This window comes from Engraulis encrasicolus, chromosome 6, assembly GCF_034702125.1.
Source record: "Engraulis encrasicolus isolate BLACKSEA-1 chromosome 6, IST_EnEncr_1.0, whole genome shotgun sequence".
Classification (NCBI taxonomy): domain Eukaryota; kingdom Metazoa; phylum Chordata; class Actinopteri; order Clupeiformes; family Engraulidae; genus Engraulis; species Engraulis encrasicolus.
Window position 1 is genome coordinate 10,103,019 of NC_085862.1, and position 17,431 is coordinate 10,120,449.

General features: G+C 48.4%; 1 protein-coding gene across 1 annotated transcript in view; it reads right to left on the reverse strand.

The window, feature by feature from the left end:
- Positions 1–2,609: 2,609 nt before the first annotated feature.
- The window catches only part of apc2 (APC regulator of WNT signaling pathway 2), a 29,861-nt gene continuing 15,039 nt past the window's right edge, over positions 2,610–17,431 (reverse strand). Inside the window, exons 7-16 of the mRNA XM_063200379.1 lie at positions 15,860–15,950; positions 13,850–14,020; positions 13,068–13,284; positions 12,473–12,571; positions 11,792–11,931; positions 10,977–11,054; positions 10,367–10,483; positions 9,000–9,214; positions 3,481–8,427; positions 2,610–3,399 (exon numbers count right to left, since the gene is read on the reverse strand). Coding sequence (XP_063056449.1) covers positions 2,610–3,399; positions 3,481–8,427; positions 9,000–9,214; positions 10,367–10,483; positions 10,977–11,054; positions 11,792–11,931; positions 12,473–12,571; positions 13,068–13,284; positions 13,850–14,020; positions 15,860–15,950 — 6,865 coding nt within the window. The remainder of the gene's footprint in view (positions 3,400–3,480; positions 8,428–8,999; positions 9,215–10,366; positions 10,484–10,976; positions 11,055–11,791; positions 11,932–12,472; positions 12,572–13,067; positions 13,285–13,849; positions 14,021–15,859; positions 15,951–17,431) is intronic.

Here is a 17,431-nt window from a genome sequence, read left to right on the forward strand (position 1 = left end):
GTGATTGGCTGGTTTGAATGATCACCTGGTTGAATTGGACAGGTAAAACACTGTCATGTGGAATATGCGGCACTAGATTGTAACTAATGAGTCTATTTTGCACATCACTGGTGGTCATAAATAACCCTGAAAACTTTCATATTCTCTAAGAGTTACTGCAACCCTTGAAGTGGGGTTTCAAACAATGCATTTACACCGACGTCAGTTGACCTACAGAGACCATAACACACTGTACAGTTTCTCTTCACGGTCGTCGACCTTCAGGACCTAGTGTTCCTTCCAATATCCAAACTCCCGTCCTCCCCAAGCATCTGTGGCCTCGTGATGATGTCATTGATGACAGAAATTTAACTCAATATCTCACAAAATCGCAATTCAAAGGCCATTTTCTCATTTTTTTCAATTGGGATTTTGAATGAGGAAAATTCCCCCAGAAGTTAGAGTTAGTGGCTAGAAAACATTAAACATTATTCTTTTCTCCATGGAGGTGGGGCATCATCACATGAGGCGCGAGGCCACAAGCACAGGTCAAGGACGGCAGTAAGGATATTGGAAAATACCTACTGAGTGCATTCCAATATGCGACCTTGTGCGCTCTACTTGGGCTTGTGGCCTCACATTTTGCTGATGCCCCGCCTCCAGGTAGACAAAAATAAGTTTCCCCGCTGTCAGCCTAGCCACAACCATTTTTGGGGGACTATTCTTCATTCACCATCCAGTTTGCAAATGAGAAAATGACTTTACAATTGAGATTTTGCAAGATATTGAAATATAAGGCTGTTGTCAGTGATGTCATCATGACATATTACTTCCTGTTACGAGGCCACAAGCACAAGTGGAGTACGCAAGGTTGCATATTGGAACACACACCTAGTGATTGCCAAACACCATCTGTGGGAATATTATCTTTCTTGAGGAGTTCACAGGAGCTTGTTTCAGTGTCTTATTACGCATGTTTTTTTTGTTTTTGTTTTTGTTCTTTTTGCTCTTAGGTAAAGTACTTACGCATACCTGACTCTAAAGGCAAACACAATTATATAATCAAACAAAGCATTCAGTTAGCAGATATACATATACACAGCTACTTCACTAGAACATGTCGCTTACAGAACCTGTTCAGCAGTGATGGAGATAACACTTTACGTACGTCTCATGTCCAAAAATGTGTGCCTGGAGGAATTTTGTTTTGTTTTCATTCCTCTACCAAACCTTCCTCTTCTTATTCTCCATTTTATTCGTTATTAGTGTGTGAAATACTGCAAGTTGGTGTTTTCATTTAAGACTAAAGACCAAGTGAAACGGGCAAGTCCTTGTGGTGGATTGACAGCACGGTGCTGCCTGCTGCTGAAAGTGAGGCTGAGAGATCCTCTGGGCTAACTGGAAAGCATGTGCAGTGAGTTGTTTGTGGTTGACCTTGAAGAGGCGCTGTTGAGCATACCGTAGGTAGGCACACATTTCTAGCTGTGCTGGCTTTTTGAGGTGGGCTGAATTGGCTAATGGCTTTCCTGCAGTGTTCACAAAGTGAAGGCTGATCGTGGTGGGTCTAAGGCAGTGAAAAAGCAACCTGGATTCATTAGTTATCATCCAGTGCCACATACGTATTCCAAATGACCCGGTGTTGCCTGTCCAACTCAACCAGGTGATGGTGCGGTTGAATTAACAATCACCTAGTTGAATTGGACAGGTAAAACCGGGTCATTTGGAATATGTAGCACTGGATTGGTAACAAATGAATTCAGGTTGTCCATCACTGGTCTTAGGTGACGGTATATGTGACAAAAGATTAAATATGTACGGATACAAAGGAAGTACTGTACAGCAACACAGACATCTATGGTTTCTGTCTCATGTCGAAGTGTCGAACAGTCTTCTCCCACTACTTGGGGTCCAAGGTTCGGGGCCCAGAAAAGTTTGAAACAAGTCTCCTTGCAAAGTTACAACTTGCTTGATTTTGCATATTGTTTGTTTGAGTGCTGAAAGCCCCCCGCCCACCCCCACCCAAAAAAAGGTGTACAGTCTTTCGCAAGTATATGCCATGTTTCATGTTTGTGTGTGTGTATGTGTGTGTGTGTGTGTGTGTGTGTGTGTGTGTGTGTGTGTGTGTGTGTGTGTGTGTGTGTGTGTGTGTGTGTGTGTGTGTGTGTGTGTGTGTGTGTGTGTGTGCGTGCGCGCATATTGGTATGTGTGTGTCAGAGAAGGTGAGACAAAAAAGAGTGGGTTTCTATGCAAAGCAAAGCAGTGAGATACTGTATGTACATGTACAAAAAAAGTAGAAAAAAATGCTCCTTGGTCGGGATGGGGTCATTTCTATGCAGCGGTTATGCATATTCATTTCAAGGAATGTCCTACTGTATACGTGGTATAGCTACTTGTTTGCGGACATATTGGTTTTTGGATGCTAATGCCATTGTCCTTGGAGGTGGATGTTTTCAGATGGAGGGCCTTTGATGGAGGAACGAGCAAGACAGAAATTACTGTATGCATCATCAGAGGTAAGAAAAAAATACTGATGTTTTAAATGAATCCACCTGAGTTTCAGCATCCTGGGAAAAAAAACACGCATGGGATTGATTCTCAACACGCAGATAGATGGGGAGCAGCTTTTTTTTTTACGCCTCGACTTTTTCAACTGGCTTCTCGTTGAATGGCGATGAGGCTTGGCATTGCATGTCTTGCTGAGCGCAGACCATGGGGCTGGGGATATAGTTGAACGGGGTGACTCGGACAGCTTTGCTGGGGGAGCTGTGGCGGAAGTGGCCAACGCCTCCACCACCACCACCACCACCACTGCTGTGTCCCTCTGAGAAGTTGATGGATGAAGCTGTGCTGTGGCTCCTTACAGATCCGTCCGAGTCACCACCGTCACCATGGTGATTGCTCCCAGAGGCAGCGCTGAACTTCCTCAGCAGCATAAGCTTGGAAGCGTCCTCAGACATTGTAGCTGGGTTGTTTTCGATGGTTGGGGAGGTTGAGGTTGAGGTTGAGTTTGTCTTGCTGGTGGTAGACAAATCTTCGGTTTGGACGATGGCATCGCTGGTCTTTCTTGACTTGAGAATGATGGTTGGCAGTTTGCTTGGCAGTGGAGGTGGCATCGGTCTCTGTCCCTCGGGCGAGGGCAGCAGGGGCAGTGCCGTGGCCGGTAGAGTGTTCTTCAGGATCTGAGGCACGTCTTCATCACGGATCCTTCTCCAGGTGGTCCTGTCCTGTCCGCCGCCACGCATCCCCGCTTTCTGAGACTTCTTCTTGGTGTCCTCGTCACTCTTCGCACGGGCACTTGAGTCAGAGGAGGAGGATCGCAGGGAAGTGCGGCTTGTGACACGGCTTAGGATGTTGATGCTGGGTGAGGAGGCGTGACGCTTGAATGTCTCGCGCTCACGTTTGACAGTGTCGCGCTCGCGCCTGAATGATGTGTCGCGCTTGGGCGGCTCTTGGCGCTCTTGCTTTTTGGGTGTCCGGCGTTCCGCCTGAAGCGGTTCAAGCTTTGGGGTGGCCATAACGTTCCTTCTGGGAATCCTGCAGGGGCTCTCTGAGCTGGTTCTCCTGGCCGGTCGCTTCACCTCAAAGTCTCGCTCGGTGGATGTGGTCCTTGCCAGCGCACTGCTCTGCCTCAGGAGGCCCTGTTCAGGTATGGCTCGCTGCCCTGGTCCCCGGCCGAGCCCTCGTCTCGGCCCCTGTATCACCGGCTTCAGTTCCTGGCAGCGAGATGAGCAGAGGAAAACGGTGGACGCTCGGCGGGGTGATGCATGCTGGGACGTGGGCACAGAGCGGGAAGATCCGTCCCGCCTTAAGACACTGGGTGACTCCTTGATGAACGTCAACTGTCGCAGGAAGCCGTTCCTGTCTGTCTGGCCTGGGGCAGAATGGGAGGAGGCCATGCGCACTAATTCGAAGCGGTTGGATGGTGAGACTCTCTTTCCCGACATCACACTGTTCTGCCTGCTTACTACGGGAGTAGGCTGACTGGTCACCAGCGGAGAGATTGTCCTGCTTTGTTGCTGCTTTGACTGAGTCTGCTGCATGAACGGAATGCGGACAGGAGACTTGTGAGTTTTGCTGTTGACTGCGGGTTTGGCAGGCTGATTCGGTGGCGATGTGTTTCCCTTCTTTCCAGGTGGACTACATGCTGGTGTTTTGTCCTTTTTGGGCATGGGCTTGATGGTCTGTGTGGGAGATGGGGCCTTTCTCAGGGTCTGCCTTGATGCGCTAGAGCTCTGTGAGGAGGAGGAGGAGCTCTTTGGTATCCTTGCAGGTGGAGTCGAGCTTCTCTTGGGCAGAGAAAACTCTGTGGAGTCACTAGGCCACCCGAGTCTGTGCAGACTGCGGGACCTATGCTGGGCCAGGTCGGGATTCTTTACTGGCTTGTCTGCTTTGGGCGACAACTTTATTGGATCTGGACGTTGTGACGGGGGCGTCTCCTTTTTGGGGGTGTAAGTCACTGTGCGGCCTCTGAAGACAACAGGCAAGTTAGATACGGGCTTGCGTTGAGTGAAATCAAGTGGGGTCCCTTGGTTCCTACCCTCGGCCAGTTTCTTTGTATTCTTGTTGTCTTTGTTGTTCTTCTTGTCTGGAGTAAAGCTCGACCCCATCGAGACGCTGGACATGAATGAAAGCACTGACTCGGACTCTGAGGACTCTGATTTTGAGGCCTGCAGTTTTGTGACGATATCATTAGCGCCCTCTTGAATGGCTCTCCATTCCACGCTGTTGAGATCAGAGTCTTTATCAGACAACATGTCGTCGCTCTCCAGCTGCTTCTCAGGTTTGCGGTCACTGGAAGCTGCTTTCTGCTGACTGTTTTTCTGTTTCTGCTTCCTGTCTGACTTTTTCTTTCTGCCTGGCTGCCTCTTTCTCTGTTTGGGCATGGCAGATGTGATGCACTTCAGCAAGAGGTCATCCTCAGAGTCCATGCTGATTGAACTGGGTGAACTGTTGTCGTCATACTGGGCGTGTGACATCTTATTAGTGTTTGAGGCTGTATTTGGTGCCACTCCATGCCTGCTTTTGATCCAGATTTGCTTTTTCCCTTTGTGTTCGTCGAAGTCTGCGTCACTCAGGGAACTCAGGGATGAACTAAGGGAGTAGCATGGCGGTGCCTCATTCATGATCAGATTCTGCTTGATCCTCTGGAAGCCCTTCGGCCTTGTCTGTGGGCTATCTTCACGTTTCGCCGTTACACTTCCACGGTTTATGGTGTTCCTGTTGTTTGTATCATTCATTTGTTTCCGCCCAGTTTGTGTCATCTTTGCTTCTTCCTTGTCCAGCTGATCTTCGTAAAAACAATAGATGGCCTCCTCTGTTGGTGTGGGGTGTCGCATGGACTGGAACGCCATATTTTCCTGAGCATTCTCTCCATACAGAGACTTCTGGCTCTGATACATCTCGGCCCTTTGCATTCTAATGGGCAGATCGAGTTGCGGCATGCTTCTGGACAGGTGTGCCTGGCTTTGGAAGTGGACATTGGGGGCTGGCGACTGAGCTCTGCTGCCTTTCTGCTGTGTGGCTCTAGCTGCCACTTCTTTGCTTTGCATGAGCAATTTCTGGGTGGGGACGGCGTGCCTCGTCCTGTTCGTCTGACCACCCATCATCTCTGGTTGACAGGGTCCCTTGTTTGCTTGTTTGTGGAAGCGTGAAAATACTCTCAGTTCTTCTATTCGCTTTGCTTCCTGATCGATGAGTTCTCGCTTCTCCATATTTCGAGCTCGCCAATCCTTTGCTGTCCTTGCCTTAGTAGGGTATTGAAGGGTCTCGTCACTCAAGGACGTGGTGCTGGAGAAGTTAATGGCCGTGCCCTCTGCTGAATCTGTGTAAGATGAATCATCGTGATAGATATCCCTTTCCGTCATCCCAGGCTTTCTCATAGCACACATCTGATTGGAGTTGGGCACCACCATGTATACAGGGAGCTGAATGGATCGTCCTCGAGTCTGAGAATTGAGCATTTGGTTGGAAAGAGTGGACATCAAGGGTCTAACTTTTCTAAATCTGGACGGCATTGCAGAGTTGATGCACTCTTTCAGAATCTCGATGTCGTCATCCGAGTTTCCTTCACTATACCTCTCAGCATGGTCGAGACCACCTCGATCATGCATTTCATCTCTTTGGCCATGGTGGTTGTTTGGATTATTGTCTTGTTGCTGAAGGAGAGGGGTTAGTTTGAGCTCCACGTCCTTCTGTATGTAATGCTCGTGAAGAGGTAGAGCGCTCAGGCTGGAAGCACAAGAAAAGTTCTCCGTCGGTTTCTCTACAGTGAAATAAATCATAGTGTCCAAGTCTGGAGGTAGGTTGAACCTTTCTTTGAAGTCCGCAATCTCCATGAATTTCCTCAGGCTGCTCTCCCACTGGTTTCCCATGCCCATGTTCTGGGCCTCCGTGGCACCCGTCTCGGCGCAGCAGGGCGTCTTGCTGCGACTGGGAGGCATGGTCTGCCCAGGACTGTCGGGAAGGTCACTTGGGCTCACAGTGCCACTGATCATCTCGCTGCAGGGGTCGCTCTGTATGGAGCTGGCGATGGAGGGGGACTCAAAGCTGCCAAGAGAACTCACAGAGCTACAGCGACTCATGACAAGGGGCGTCTCGTGGATGTAGTTGTCAGAGGAGCTCGATGGAGTTTGGTCCTCAAGGATGGCCGAGGCGACCTCCCTGAGGAAGATCTTTTCGCGGTGCTTGGGGATTTCAATGGGGTCTGAGGGGATGCTGCTAATGCTAGCGCTGGTTTTCTGGTCGGTGATCAACATCTGGCTGTCACTCAGGTCCTGGAGCGTCTCGTCCTCTTCAACCATCTTCCCCAGCTCTTCCTCCTCGTCATCCTCCACCTCGATGATTTCCAGTGATGAGTCGCTCTCCAGCTCGTTCTCACTCTGACTCTGCCCGTCCAGCGCACCGTCGCCAGAGGACAGCGACGAGAGGGAGCTGCATCGTGAAAAACAAATGGGAGTGTTCTCCACAGAGTATTTCTGTACAGTCTCCATTTGCCCCAGGGTCGGGCTCCTGGCAGCTACTATCGGAGAGAACTTGGTCATGCTCCCTCCTGTCATCACTGTTGGCACCCAGGCCTGGCGTCTCATAGCTTGAGCTGCCTGAACATTGATGGTGTTTTTGGCAACCCCAAACTTGGTAACACTTTGTATGAGCGGAATCTGTTGGTAAGATGGGGATAGCTTAATCGTGGGCATACTGACGTCAGACGACACCTTGGTGGAGGTCGTTGCTGGAGTCAATGCGTTAGGCTCTTCAGCTTTCTCTGTCTCTGTGCTGCTTAGCTCTGATGTCTTGACCTCTCGGTTCCCTTCAGAGTCTCGCTCTGGTATCTCATTTTTGTTGATCTCCGTCGAGCCTTGTACCATGTTACTGATGATGTCATGGTGGGCCACCTTGAGTTCGAGCCGGTCTGGCCTCCGTTGCATTTGAGGCTTGGCTGGAGTGCAGACCTGGTCCTTGCTGCCGCAGTACCCATCGCTGGTGCTGCCGCTGTTCAGGCTGTCATTAGACAAGCTGCTATGGTTGGTTTTGAGGCGAAGCAGGGCATGGGCTCTGTTCAGCCGCTCTCTGTGTGCGAGGCTGCTGGTGTCTGAGAGACGGCAAGGGGAGCAGGACTTCGCTCGGGCCTCGTGGAGCTCGTCGGACCCATACTGCCAGTCCACAAAGTGATCCTCCGAGCTGAGGCTGAAGCTGTCCTCTGAGGACGTGTGCATGGTGATGTCCTCCACCAGCCTGTCAATCTTGGCCACCGTGTTGGTGATCTTCTTAGCTAGCTTTTCCGCGGCAATGTTAACCTCGTCGTCGGGAGGCGCCTGCCGCTTGTCATCGGACATGGGTAGTTCAATGTCCCGCTCAGGCTCTCCGTCTTTCTTGCGAGGCTGGCCCTGGCCCTGGAGGAAGTTGGAGTTGTTCAGGAACATGGATAGCATGGAGAAGGTCCCCGTGTCCAGGCTGCTGGACTGATTCGGAGCCTCGTCGTCGTCAAAGCAGCCAGAATCCGAGGCGTAGTCCTTCGCCAGGCTCTCGATGTGCCTCAGAGGTTTATTGATGCTCGCCGGGTGTTTGGGACTTTGCTTCTCCATGGACTCGAACGTCTCCGCCAGGTGTTTGGCGTCCAGCTCCGCCTCCAGCGCCTTCTGCTTCCTCATGTAGAGCGACGGCATGCAGGACCCCGGCGATATCACGGCCGTGTCCTTGTACTTCAGGGGCCGGTTGGCCAGCAGGTTCCGGAGCGCCGCTGCGCTGCCCATGGCGATCATCTTGTGCTTGGAGTGGATGAGGTTTCGGAGCATGCTCACGGCGCCCAGGTCCCACAGCAGCTCCTGGTCCTTGGGGCTGCGGGCGGAGAGGTTCCAGAGGGTTCCGCAGGCGTTGCTGACGATGGTCAGGCTGTGGGAGCGCAGGTGCTGCAGGAGGGTCTGCAGACAGTTGTGGTCCCTCAGCACTTGCCTGTGAGAACAGGAGAAAAAAAGAGAATGTGTGAGTTAGAATCCTGTAGTAGGACAACATTACATTGCATTACTCTGGAAGTCACTTTGGATGAAAGTGTCAGCTGTTATTTTAAGTACAGGGTATGGGTTACAGTCCCTGGAGTAGAGTGGGGTTAGGTGCCCTCAGCCATGGAGTGAGATAGGTTCGGATTCGACCCTGCAACCCTGTGATCTAAAGCCCATCTCCTTAACCACTCGGTTACAGCTGATGTGTAGTGTAGGAATCTGTGGAAACATTCTTTGTATGACCAATGCATGTAAAGAAATTGACAATAAACTTGACTTGACTTGATCACTAATGCCTTTTACAGAAAATGTTCTATTCAAATAATGTTCTAATTTGTTCAGTGTGTTTGAGGATCGTGGATACCTTACATATATCATATAAGTTCTGTTGTTGGCTGTAAGTGCTATGCCATACCAAAGTATGCTATGCAATTGGCAAATGAGTATGTTCGGGGTGCGTTTGTGTTATCGTCCACCAGAGTGCGGAGGTGCACTCTCTGAGTGGTTATCTAGTTATGCGTATACCTGTAGTCGTCTCTGGTTGCGATGAGGCTGGACACGTTGCGCAGGATGCCGCCGCCGCTCTCGATGATGGCGAGGGAGTTGGTCTGGCACCGGTAGGTGAGGGTGCTGACCAGGAAGCCCAGAGCGCCGTCCACAGAGCAGATGGCCACCTTGTTCTCCTGGCTGTGGGCCGACAGGTTCCACAGGGCACTCAGGATGCTCTTCAGGGTCGACTCCTATTGGACAGCAAAGGATACAGACAAGTGTGTTTTGGTGACTTTAAAAAGACTGTGTTATTACTGTACAACAGTCAGGATACTCTTCAGGGTCGACTCCTAGTGCAAAGCAAGTAAAAGTAATTTCCTCTACTTTCCTCCCCCGTCTCCCCTGCCCTCTCCTCTCCTACCCCTCCTCTCCTGTCATCTCTCCTCTCCTTTCCTCTCCTCTCCCCTCCTCTCATCCCCCTCTCCTCCTCAGTAAAAGTGAAAGTAAATGAATGGGGGTCAGTACAACACTAGCACATGACATTACATCGCTGACATACCATTTACTCCATTGATTGGGCCAGAGGTGGCAACAACTGAATGTCTGTTTGTCTGTCCATCTCTTTGTCGGTCTGTCTGTGTGTTTGCTTTGTGTTTGTTAGTCTGTCCGACTGTGTGTCTGTCTATCTGTTTGTCTTCCTGCTGTGTTTTGGATTGTCTGGGAATGGCACTTAACACACAACATCACATGCATCTGGCATTGGACAAGGGCTCAGGTTCAGGTAAAGTGAATAAAGTCTGCAACGCTCTCACTATTAAATTGAACAGAAGACAAGCAGCGTTGCGGACTTAATTCACTTTACCTGGATTATTGCTTTTATTGTCCTGCACCTGACCCATCGGGTGGGATGGTCACACATAGGGATGCAAGATGTGAAAGATTTCGGCCGATACCGATATCCGATATTGATATTGCGGTTTTGGCCGATAACCAATATTAACCGATACCAAGGTTTTTTTTTTTTTAAAGAGATAACATTTAATACAGACTGACAATGATACAAACAAACTGAATTTTTGAATGTCCTCTTATTTCCAAAAACACTTTTTAACTCCCTGTGATAAAATTAGAGACAAACTAGGAGACAAACAATGAAAGTCACCGTCAAGTCCAAGCTTTTAGAACTGTAAAATATTTTAGAACCATAACATAACAAAAAAAAACATTGGCTTTAACATCGGCCCAGTTTTACCCATCGGACCGATGTCCGATGTGTTGAGAAATGTCAAAAATCGGCCGATACCGATACATCTGGCCGATACATCGTGCATCCCTAGTCACACATCTACTCCTCTGACAAGGGGTCAGGTTGCCATCCCTGTTGCCAGTTCTTATTTATTTACTTTGGTGGCCTGTAGAGCGCAGGCCATGAGTCCCGGCACGCTCCCGGCATCCCTCAGGGCTCTCTTGCTGTTGATGTCTGCACGCCATGACAGGTTCCTCAAGATGCTCGACACCACCTGCACACAGGGACAATAATTCTCTTAGAGTGCTGCACAGTGTTGTCATCATTATGGTTAACTTCCAGACACGGTGCTTTTCCTTACTGTTAATGCGTTTCTGAGATAGTCACACAATGTAGTGCATAGTTCTTTTTTTTTCCTTTTTATTAATTTATTGCAGGGTTAGACAGACGTTTCGAAACTCGAAGGCTCTTAGAGCCAAAATATCTGTCTAACCCTGCAATGAATGACTAAAAAGCAAAAGGATGAAAGTGAGTGTGCAGGTCTATTCAATACATTATCATTATGGCTAACAGATACAACGTTAAACTCAAGGATGATTTGTGGAATTAAACATGTTTACAGAATCTGTTTTGGCATTAGAATCATTTTCAACCTACAACTAACTGGTATTAAATTGTCTTGTTGTAATGTAGATATTTGCTGATAAAGCTGTGTTGTAAATGTTTCTATTTTCCCCTTCTCTTTCTATGTTAATTTTGTCTTTTACCTGATGCAATTCCTCGCTGTCTGAAGCAATCTGAGCCACAATCGCCTGAAGAGAACTCCTCTTGGTACAAAGGGTGGCCTAGAAAAAAATGGAAAACAAAGTGTCAGACTTCTAAAAATACATCTTGAATACATTGTGAAAGGCCATGTTAAAACGCACACTTCAAATAGTATGCTACTTTTAAGGTTTATTTTAATGTATGCATGAGTTAAATATGGGTGTATTACGTAATAATAACAGAAAATTGGCTGGTCAGTTGTGCCTCGAAAATATACAGTATATAAATTATATTACAGGCTCAAAACCCATAAAGAGTACGCTACACAAAACATACATACAGTGCATAAATAAATGCTGACATTCCTTTTGTTGTTTTGTTTTCTTTGGGGTTTTTTTTTTGGTCCTATTGAGAAATTGCTTGAAGATGGTCAATAGACTGAAACATCGCTATTAAACACTGCAAATGTGGACAGTGTGCGGGAGCTTTGTTGACTTTAACGTTGATCAGTGTTGCCAGATTATGCGGTTACATTGACGGGTACTTGGGATGGCTGTCTGTGGGTAAAAACGGGAAAAATTGACCATTTGGCGTTTTTCTGCAGTTTTGTGCCCATAGAAATCAATGCAATTTGTTGAAATTGGGCGCAATTCAGTACATTTTGGCTGTTTTTGAGCACCTTCTGGGCAGGATTTGATCAGACACATCTGGCAACACTGATGTTGATAACCCAGGGCTTCCCCTCCGACCTGGCCAAAGGACGTGTGCAAGAACTCTGCTGCATAAAAGAGGTTCAGACCTGACTGTTGATGTTTACCTTGTTGACAACGTCTCCAAAGGTGAGGTTAGTGAGTGCCATGCCAGCGTACCGCCTCAGTGCCATGTTAATGGGGTCGTTCTGCATGCCGTACAGCTCATGGTCCAGGTGGACCAGCTCTGCCACCACCTGAAGACCACCTGTATGGTACGGTATACACACACACACAAAGAAACACAGGGAGTCAGGTACGGTATACACAAACACACCAAGAAACACAGGGGGTCAGGTACGGTATACACAGAAAGAAACACAGGGTGTCAGTGATGTATGGTATACACAGAAAGAAACACAGGGTGTCAGTGATACCGTGTGTTCGATTTGACTGTATATACACCCTATATCACTTACAGGGTAGCCTTGTGATAATTGAAATAGCTAACTTGCATTTGGTCATTAAATTGCCATTTACCATTTAATCATATGTATCTCCTCATATGTCATGCCATTCAGGTGTCTTTAGTTAACAATACTTTCAACGCTTAAAAACACTCTCCCTTTGCAAAAAAGACTCTGTGTAATGTCGTCATAGCCGACTATTATGGCTAGTCTTCCTCAAGGAATAGTAAGCCATCCCACTGGTGTAAATGTTGCACATCATGAGATATAAATCACAAAATAAGCAACATGGCTGGTGGGTGTTGTGTCAGGGCATCAGTATCGCCTGGTCCCCTCCCTTACCGAGCTCGTTCATGGCTCTCCGGTACTCTTCATCGAACGACAGCTTCATCATGGCACACACCGCCTGGCAGATCTGAGGGTCCACAGGCTCAGGGATGTCTGTGGAGGGAACAAAACATGATGAGTAGGCTGTAATGTATGCTGTTTGCTTGAGAGTAAGTAGAGTAAGTAAGAGAGTAAGTAAGCAAGTAAGAGAGAGGAAGAAAGTAAGTAAGAGAGAGTAAGTGCAGTAGTGCTCTTATGGTCTCAAAACACACACACACACACAAAACATAATAATAATAAATAATAATAATAATAATAATAGGGAAACTAAAACTGATGGGGAAAACAAGTAAGGATAAATTAAGTGAGATTAATAAAACAAAATATACAAAAAACAATATATAGTACAAAGACATTTAGCAACCCATTTTTTTAAATGTGTTGCTGTCATGCATAAACTCACCATCATGCCTTTATAGCGTAATATCACCACATACCATGATCTCAAAACACAATGGTCTCAAAATAAACCAACCAAGGAGGTCTTGCATCACAACAGAGTAGAACGTACCTTATCCCCTTACTTACTGTATCATTGAAACAAACTCACCATCGTGCCTGGTTCCCCCGGGCGAGGGGGTGGTGGCGTGGCTCTCGATCCAGTCCCAGCCGCTCTCGCAGTGGGAGCGGACCTGCTCCAGCACGTGCAGCACCCGCATCTCGCGCCGCGCCTGGCCCTCGTCTGGCTGGGAGTAGATGATGTTGTGCAGCGCCGCGCTCGCCCGCGACCGAGCCTCGCGACTGCAGCCCACATTTCCACCTCCACCCTCCCCTGATGCTCCTCCTCCTGCTGCACCTGCTCAAAGAGGGTGGAGTAATAAAGAGGATTCAAAACCCGCCCACCCAATGCAAAGGAGTGTGCTCAAGTTGGGTCTCCTAAGAGGGTGTTGTCCCCCTTGTTCTCCTTCTATTTTTGAGGTGCTTGCACACGAAGTGCGCTACCGCCATCTACAACGCTAAGGGGACTCCAATTATTCTCAACCTCAGGACTCCGAAGGTCTCCTAACTGAAGGTCTCCTAAAGGGGCGTTCACCCGACATAAAGTGGATACTGGAAAAGAACTGGAATGACGTATCTCTGTCTAGAACAGTGGTTCTCAACCTTTTTGGAACAAACGCCCCCTTGACTTCATCATAAGCCTCTAACACCCCCCTTTATTGCAAAATAAAATAGACTAATGCCCCTCAATTGGAACCAAGCCCCACCCCCACTCAGCTGGAGCCTTCTCAATGTCCCCCTAGGGTTCATCAGTGACCCCTGGGGGGCTGTACCGCCCCCGTTGAGAAACACTAGTCTAGAATATCTCTGACCTGCTGCCGCTGCCGCTGCTGCTGAGCCGCCCTCGGGGCCGTCATGCAGGATCTGGACCAGCAGGGGGACGCAGCCGGACTTGCGCATGGCCAGGCAGCTGTCCTGGGAGCTGGACATGGCCAATAGGGTGCGGGACATCTCCTCACGGTCACGCGTAGCCAGCATGGACAACAGCCAGAACACCATCTCCACCTGACAAGAGAGAGAGAGAGAGAGTGAGACATTTGACATTTAAAATCCCTTTATTGAACCAACCATTGTCCACACATACACCAAAACAAACACTTCCTCCCACCCCGCCCTACCCTACCCCATTAAAAACAACCCCTTACCAAAGAAACCGTATCCCACCACCCTCATTAGCTGTCCAAACACATTTCCAAATGCAAAACTTGGCTTGCCCCGTCAGAAAGTTCACCACTGTGCACATTAGAGAGAGAGCGAGAGAGAGAGAGAGAGAGAGAGAGAGAGGGAGTGACAGAGAGAGACACCCACACACACAGAGACAGAAGGAGAGAGAGCGAAAGAGAGATAGCAAGTGAGGGAGAGAGAGAGAGAGAGAGAGAGAGAGAGAGAGAGAGAGAGAGAGAGAGAGAGAGAGAGAGAGAGAGAGAGAGAGAGAGAGAGAGAGAGAGAATGAAAAAATGCCAGAGTTAATTGAGCAGAGAGTACTCTACACATGCCGAGAGACACACATAATAAATGTGCAGTACAACTCTTGGACCTATGGCCGTCTTATCCGGCCTCCAACATAATTTTAATGTTAGGCAGTTCCACATGAAATATGACATGCTTTGTAAAGAAATGTTAGACATTACATCAGCAATTCAATGAAGTTATATCTTCAGGGGACCTGGTGAAGATGAGGTCTGTTGCAAAGATAGCTGCCTTCAATATACACGTAGGCAAAGGTGTATGAGGAAATTCTTGGAGGACTTTGTAAAATTTGAAGTGGCCTCTCGAATGAACAAAAGGTTTCCCACCTCTGCAATACGTAGACTCTCCACTCTGCACTGCATCCCTCCCTCCTCCCTCCCCTCCCAGTGCTGAGCTCTGGCAGGATGACTAAGCATGCCCAGCGTGACCGATGCAAATTGGAATATAAAAAAAACTTCACACGTCTGCAGTTTTCCTCGCCTGCCCTGCCCTGCCCTGCCCCCTGACACGACTCTGACTCCGACTCTGGCACGGGCACGGCTGGCCTCCCGCCCCTTAGCAATGGGATGTCAAGGTGAGGGAGCATATTTTACTCTGCAAATGATATTCATAACGCTACTGCTGCTGTCTTGTGCTGTGTGTGTGTGTGTGTGTGTGTGTGTGTGTGTGTGTGTGTGTGTGTGTGTGTGTGTGTGTGTGCGTGTGTGTGTGTGTGTGTGTGTGTGTGTGTGTGTGTGTGTATGTGTGTGTGTGTGTGTGAGAGAGAGAGAGAGAGAGAGAGAGAGAGAGAGAGAGAGAGAGAGAGAGAGAGAGAGAGAGAGTCTTGTGTGCGTGCGTGCGTGCATATGCGTGAGTCTGTTATCGTGCGTGTGTGTGTGTGTGTGTGCATAACGCTGCTGCCTGGTGCTGTGGGGGTTCCCAGAGGAGAAGGCAGCCAATCTGTCTACCACGGTACCGTAGTGTAGTGTACAGTACGTGGTGGTGGTGTTGAAGGATATGTCTGTGTGTGCTGCGTAAGCAAAACGTTGCTGATTTGAATATGTGTGGTGATGTGTGAGACTACGTATGTCTTTTTATATTGGTAAAGTAGAGTAAAGTAGTGTGTGTGTGTGTGTGCGTGTGTGTGTGTGTGTGTGCGCGCGCGCGCGTGTGTGTGTGTGTGTGTGTGTGTGTGTGTGTGTGTGTGTGTGTGTGTGTGTGTGTGTGTGTGTGTGTGTGTGTGTGTGTGTGTGTGTGTGTGTGTGTGTGTGTGTGTGAGCGAGAGAAAAAGAGAGAGAGAGAGAGAGAGAGAAATAGGGAGAGAGAGATGGAGAGTATATGTGTGTGCGTGTGTGTGCGTGCGTGTGTGTGTGTCTGTATATACCCCTACTGTACCTTGCTCCCGGCCTCCCCTGTTCCGTCAGCTCCCGGTGCACTGGAAACGTTCTCCATCTCCGACGCCGGAGTCTTAGACACACAGCTCAAACTCTGAGTCATCACAACAGGAAGGAACAAAACACAAAATACATCATTTCCTACGTGCGTAGTGTAGAGAGCAATATGGGGTAGCATTACCCAGAGGATCAAGGCAAGATACTTCAGCTATTGTCATCTGCTCAATAGCTTTTATCTGTAGGCCTTACAGTACTCTAGGTGAGTCACAGGGAAGATAAAGCTTTTTGTTCTTTTGTCCTTGATAATGGCACTGCTATTAAATGTGTGCTGCTTCTGAGTGGATACCGCAAAATCGTCATATTTTTGTATCAAAATAATAAAGACTTATTTATAGACTTATTTCGTTTTTTTTCTTCTTTTTTTTAATATCATAGAATGAGTCATCCAGACGCTCTGCGGTGCACCATCTGCATCTGACAAACTAATCCCCCCCTCCTTCTCCCTGCAAAATTGACATATTTTCCAATCAAAATGACTTATTTATTCACTTATTTTTTCATTTGTTTTAAATTTTCATTTTTTATCATCATAGAGTGAGTCATCCAGACCCTCCGCCATGTGCCATTTGCATCTGACAAACCAATCCTCTCCAATCCTCTCCCCCTCCCTTCTCCCCTAGGGGGTGGGGGCCAAGAGTCATTCATCCCCCCTGCCCCCCCCTCCTTTCATCCGGTGGTCCATCACCATGGTAACCTTTGATGCTGCCTGATGCCGTGGCTGCCTTGGCTGCGATCTGATGCATGCAGACAATGGTGGAGGAGGGGCCCTGCACGTATCCACATATGCTGCTCCGCATATCTTGATGTAGCCAAGCGAGCGCTAGGCAGGCTAATAATAACAGAAGCATACGGTACTGAGGGAGGGAGGGTGCCCCCCCCCCCCTCTATAGCCTCCCTCGATAATGATGACAAATGTGCCAGGGGAACTCGAGAGGACAAAGAGGCTGTGACATGTGTACTTAATTTAACACGACCCTGTCAAAAAACACTATCAGTCTATTAGGGCTAGGCACAATGCTATGCCTAGCATTGGCTACGTAATTGGCTTGATGTATTGCTGTAACGTGGGCATGTTCCCTATAGCTCTGACAGCTTAACTGTACAGACAACAAAAAACACTAAAAAGAAAGACAAAAAGAACACAATCATAGATCACAACAAAAAAATTGATAGAAAGAAATAGACCAAAAGCAAGAAGTTCGTTAGAAAATGACATTGCTGTACTGCCACCACGGTAACAAAGCATCCCTGTAGAGAGTGTGATGCAGTTCTATTGTTGTGTGCTGGTGTGACGTGTGCTGGTGGCTTCCTACAGCTTATTGCTACTCTGAGCATGCTGTGTCTTGCGGTGAGAAACAGGAGAGACCGGCTCCTTGAGGCGAACTAGACTGGACTGGGCTGCTCTACATCTAACCGGAACCAGGAGAATGGGGAGAACCGGGGAGAACCGGGTTCCCGCAGTCAGTCAGCCAGCCAGCCGAGCTCACTGCACCAATCAGGGATACACCCCCCC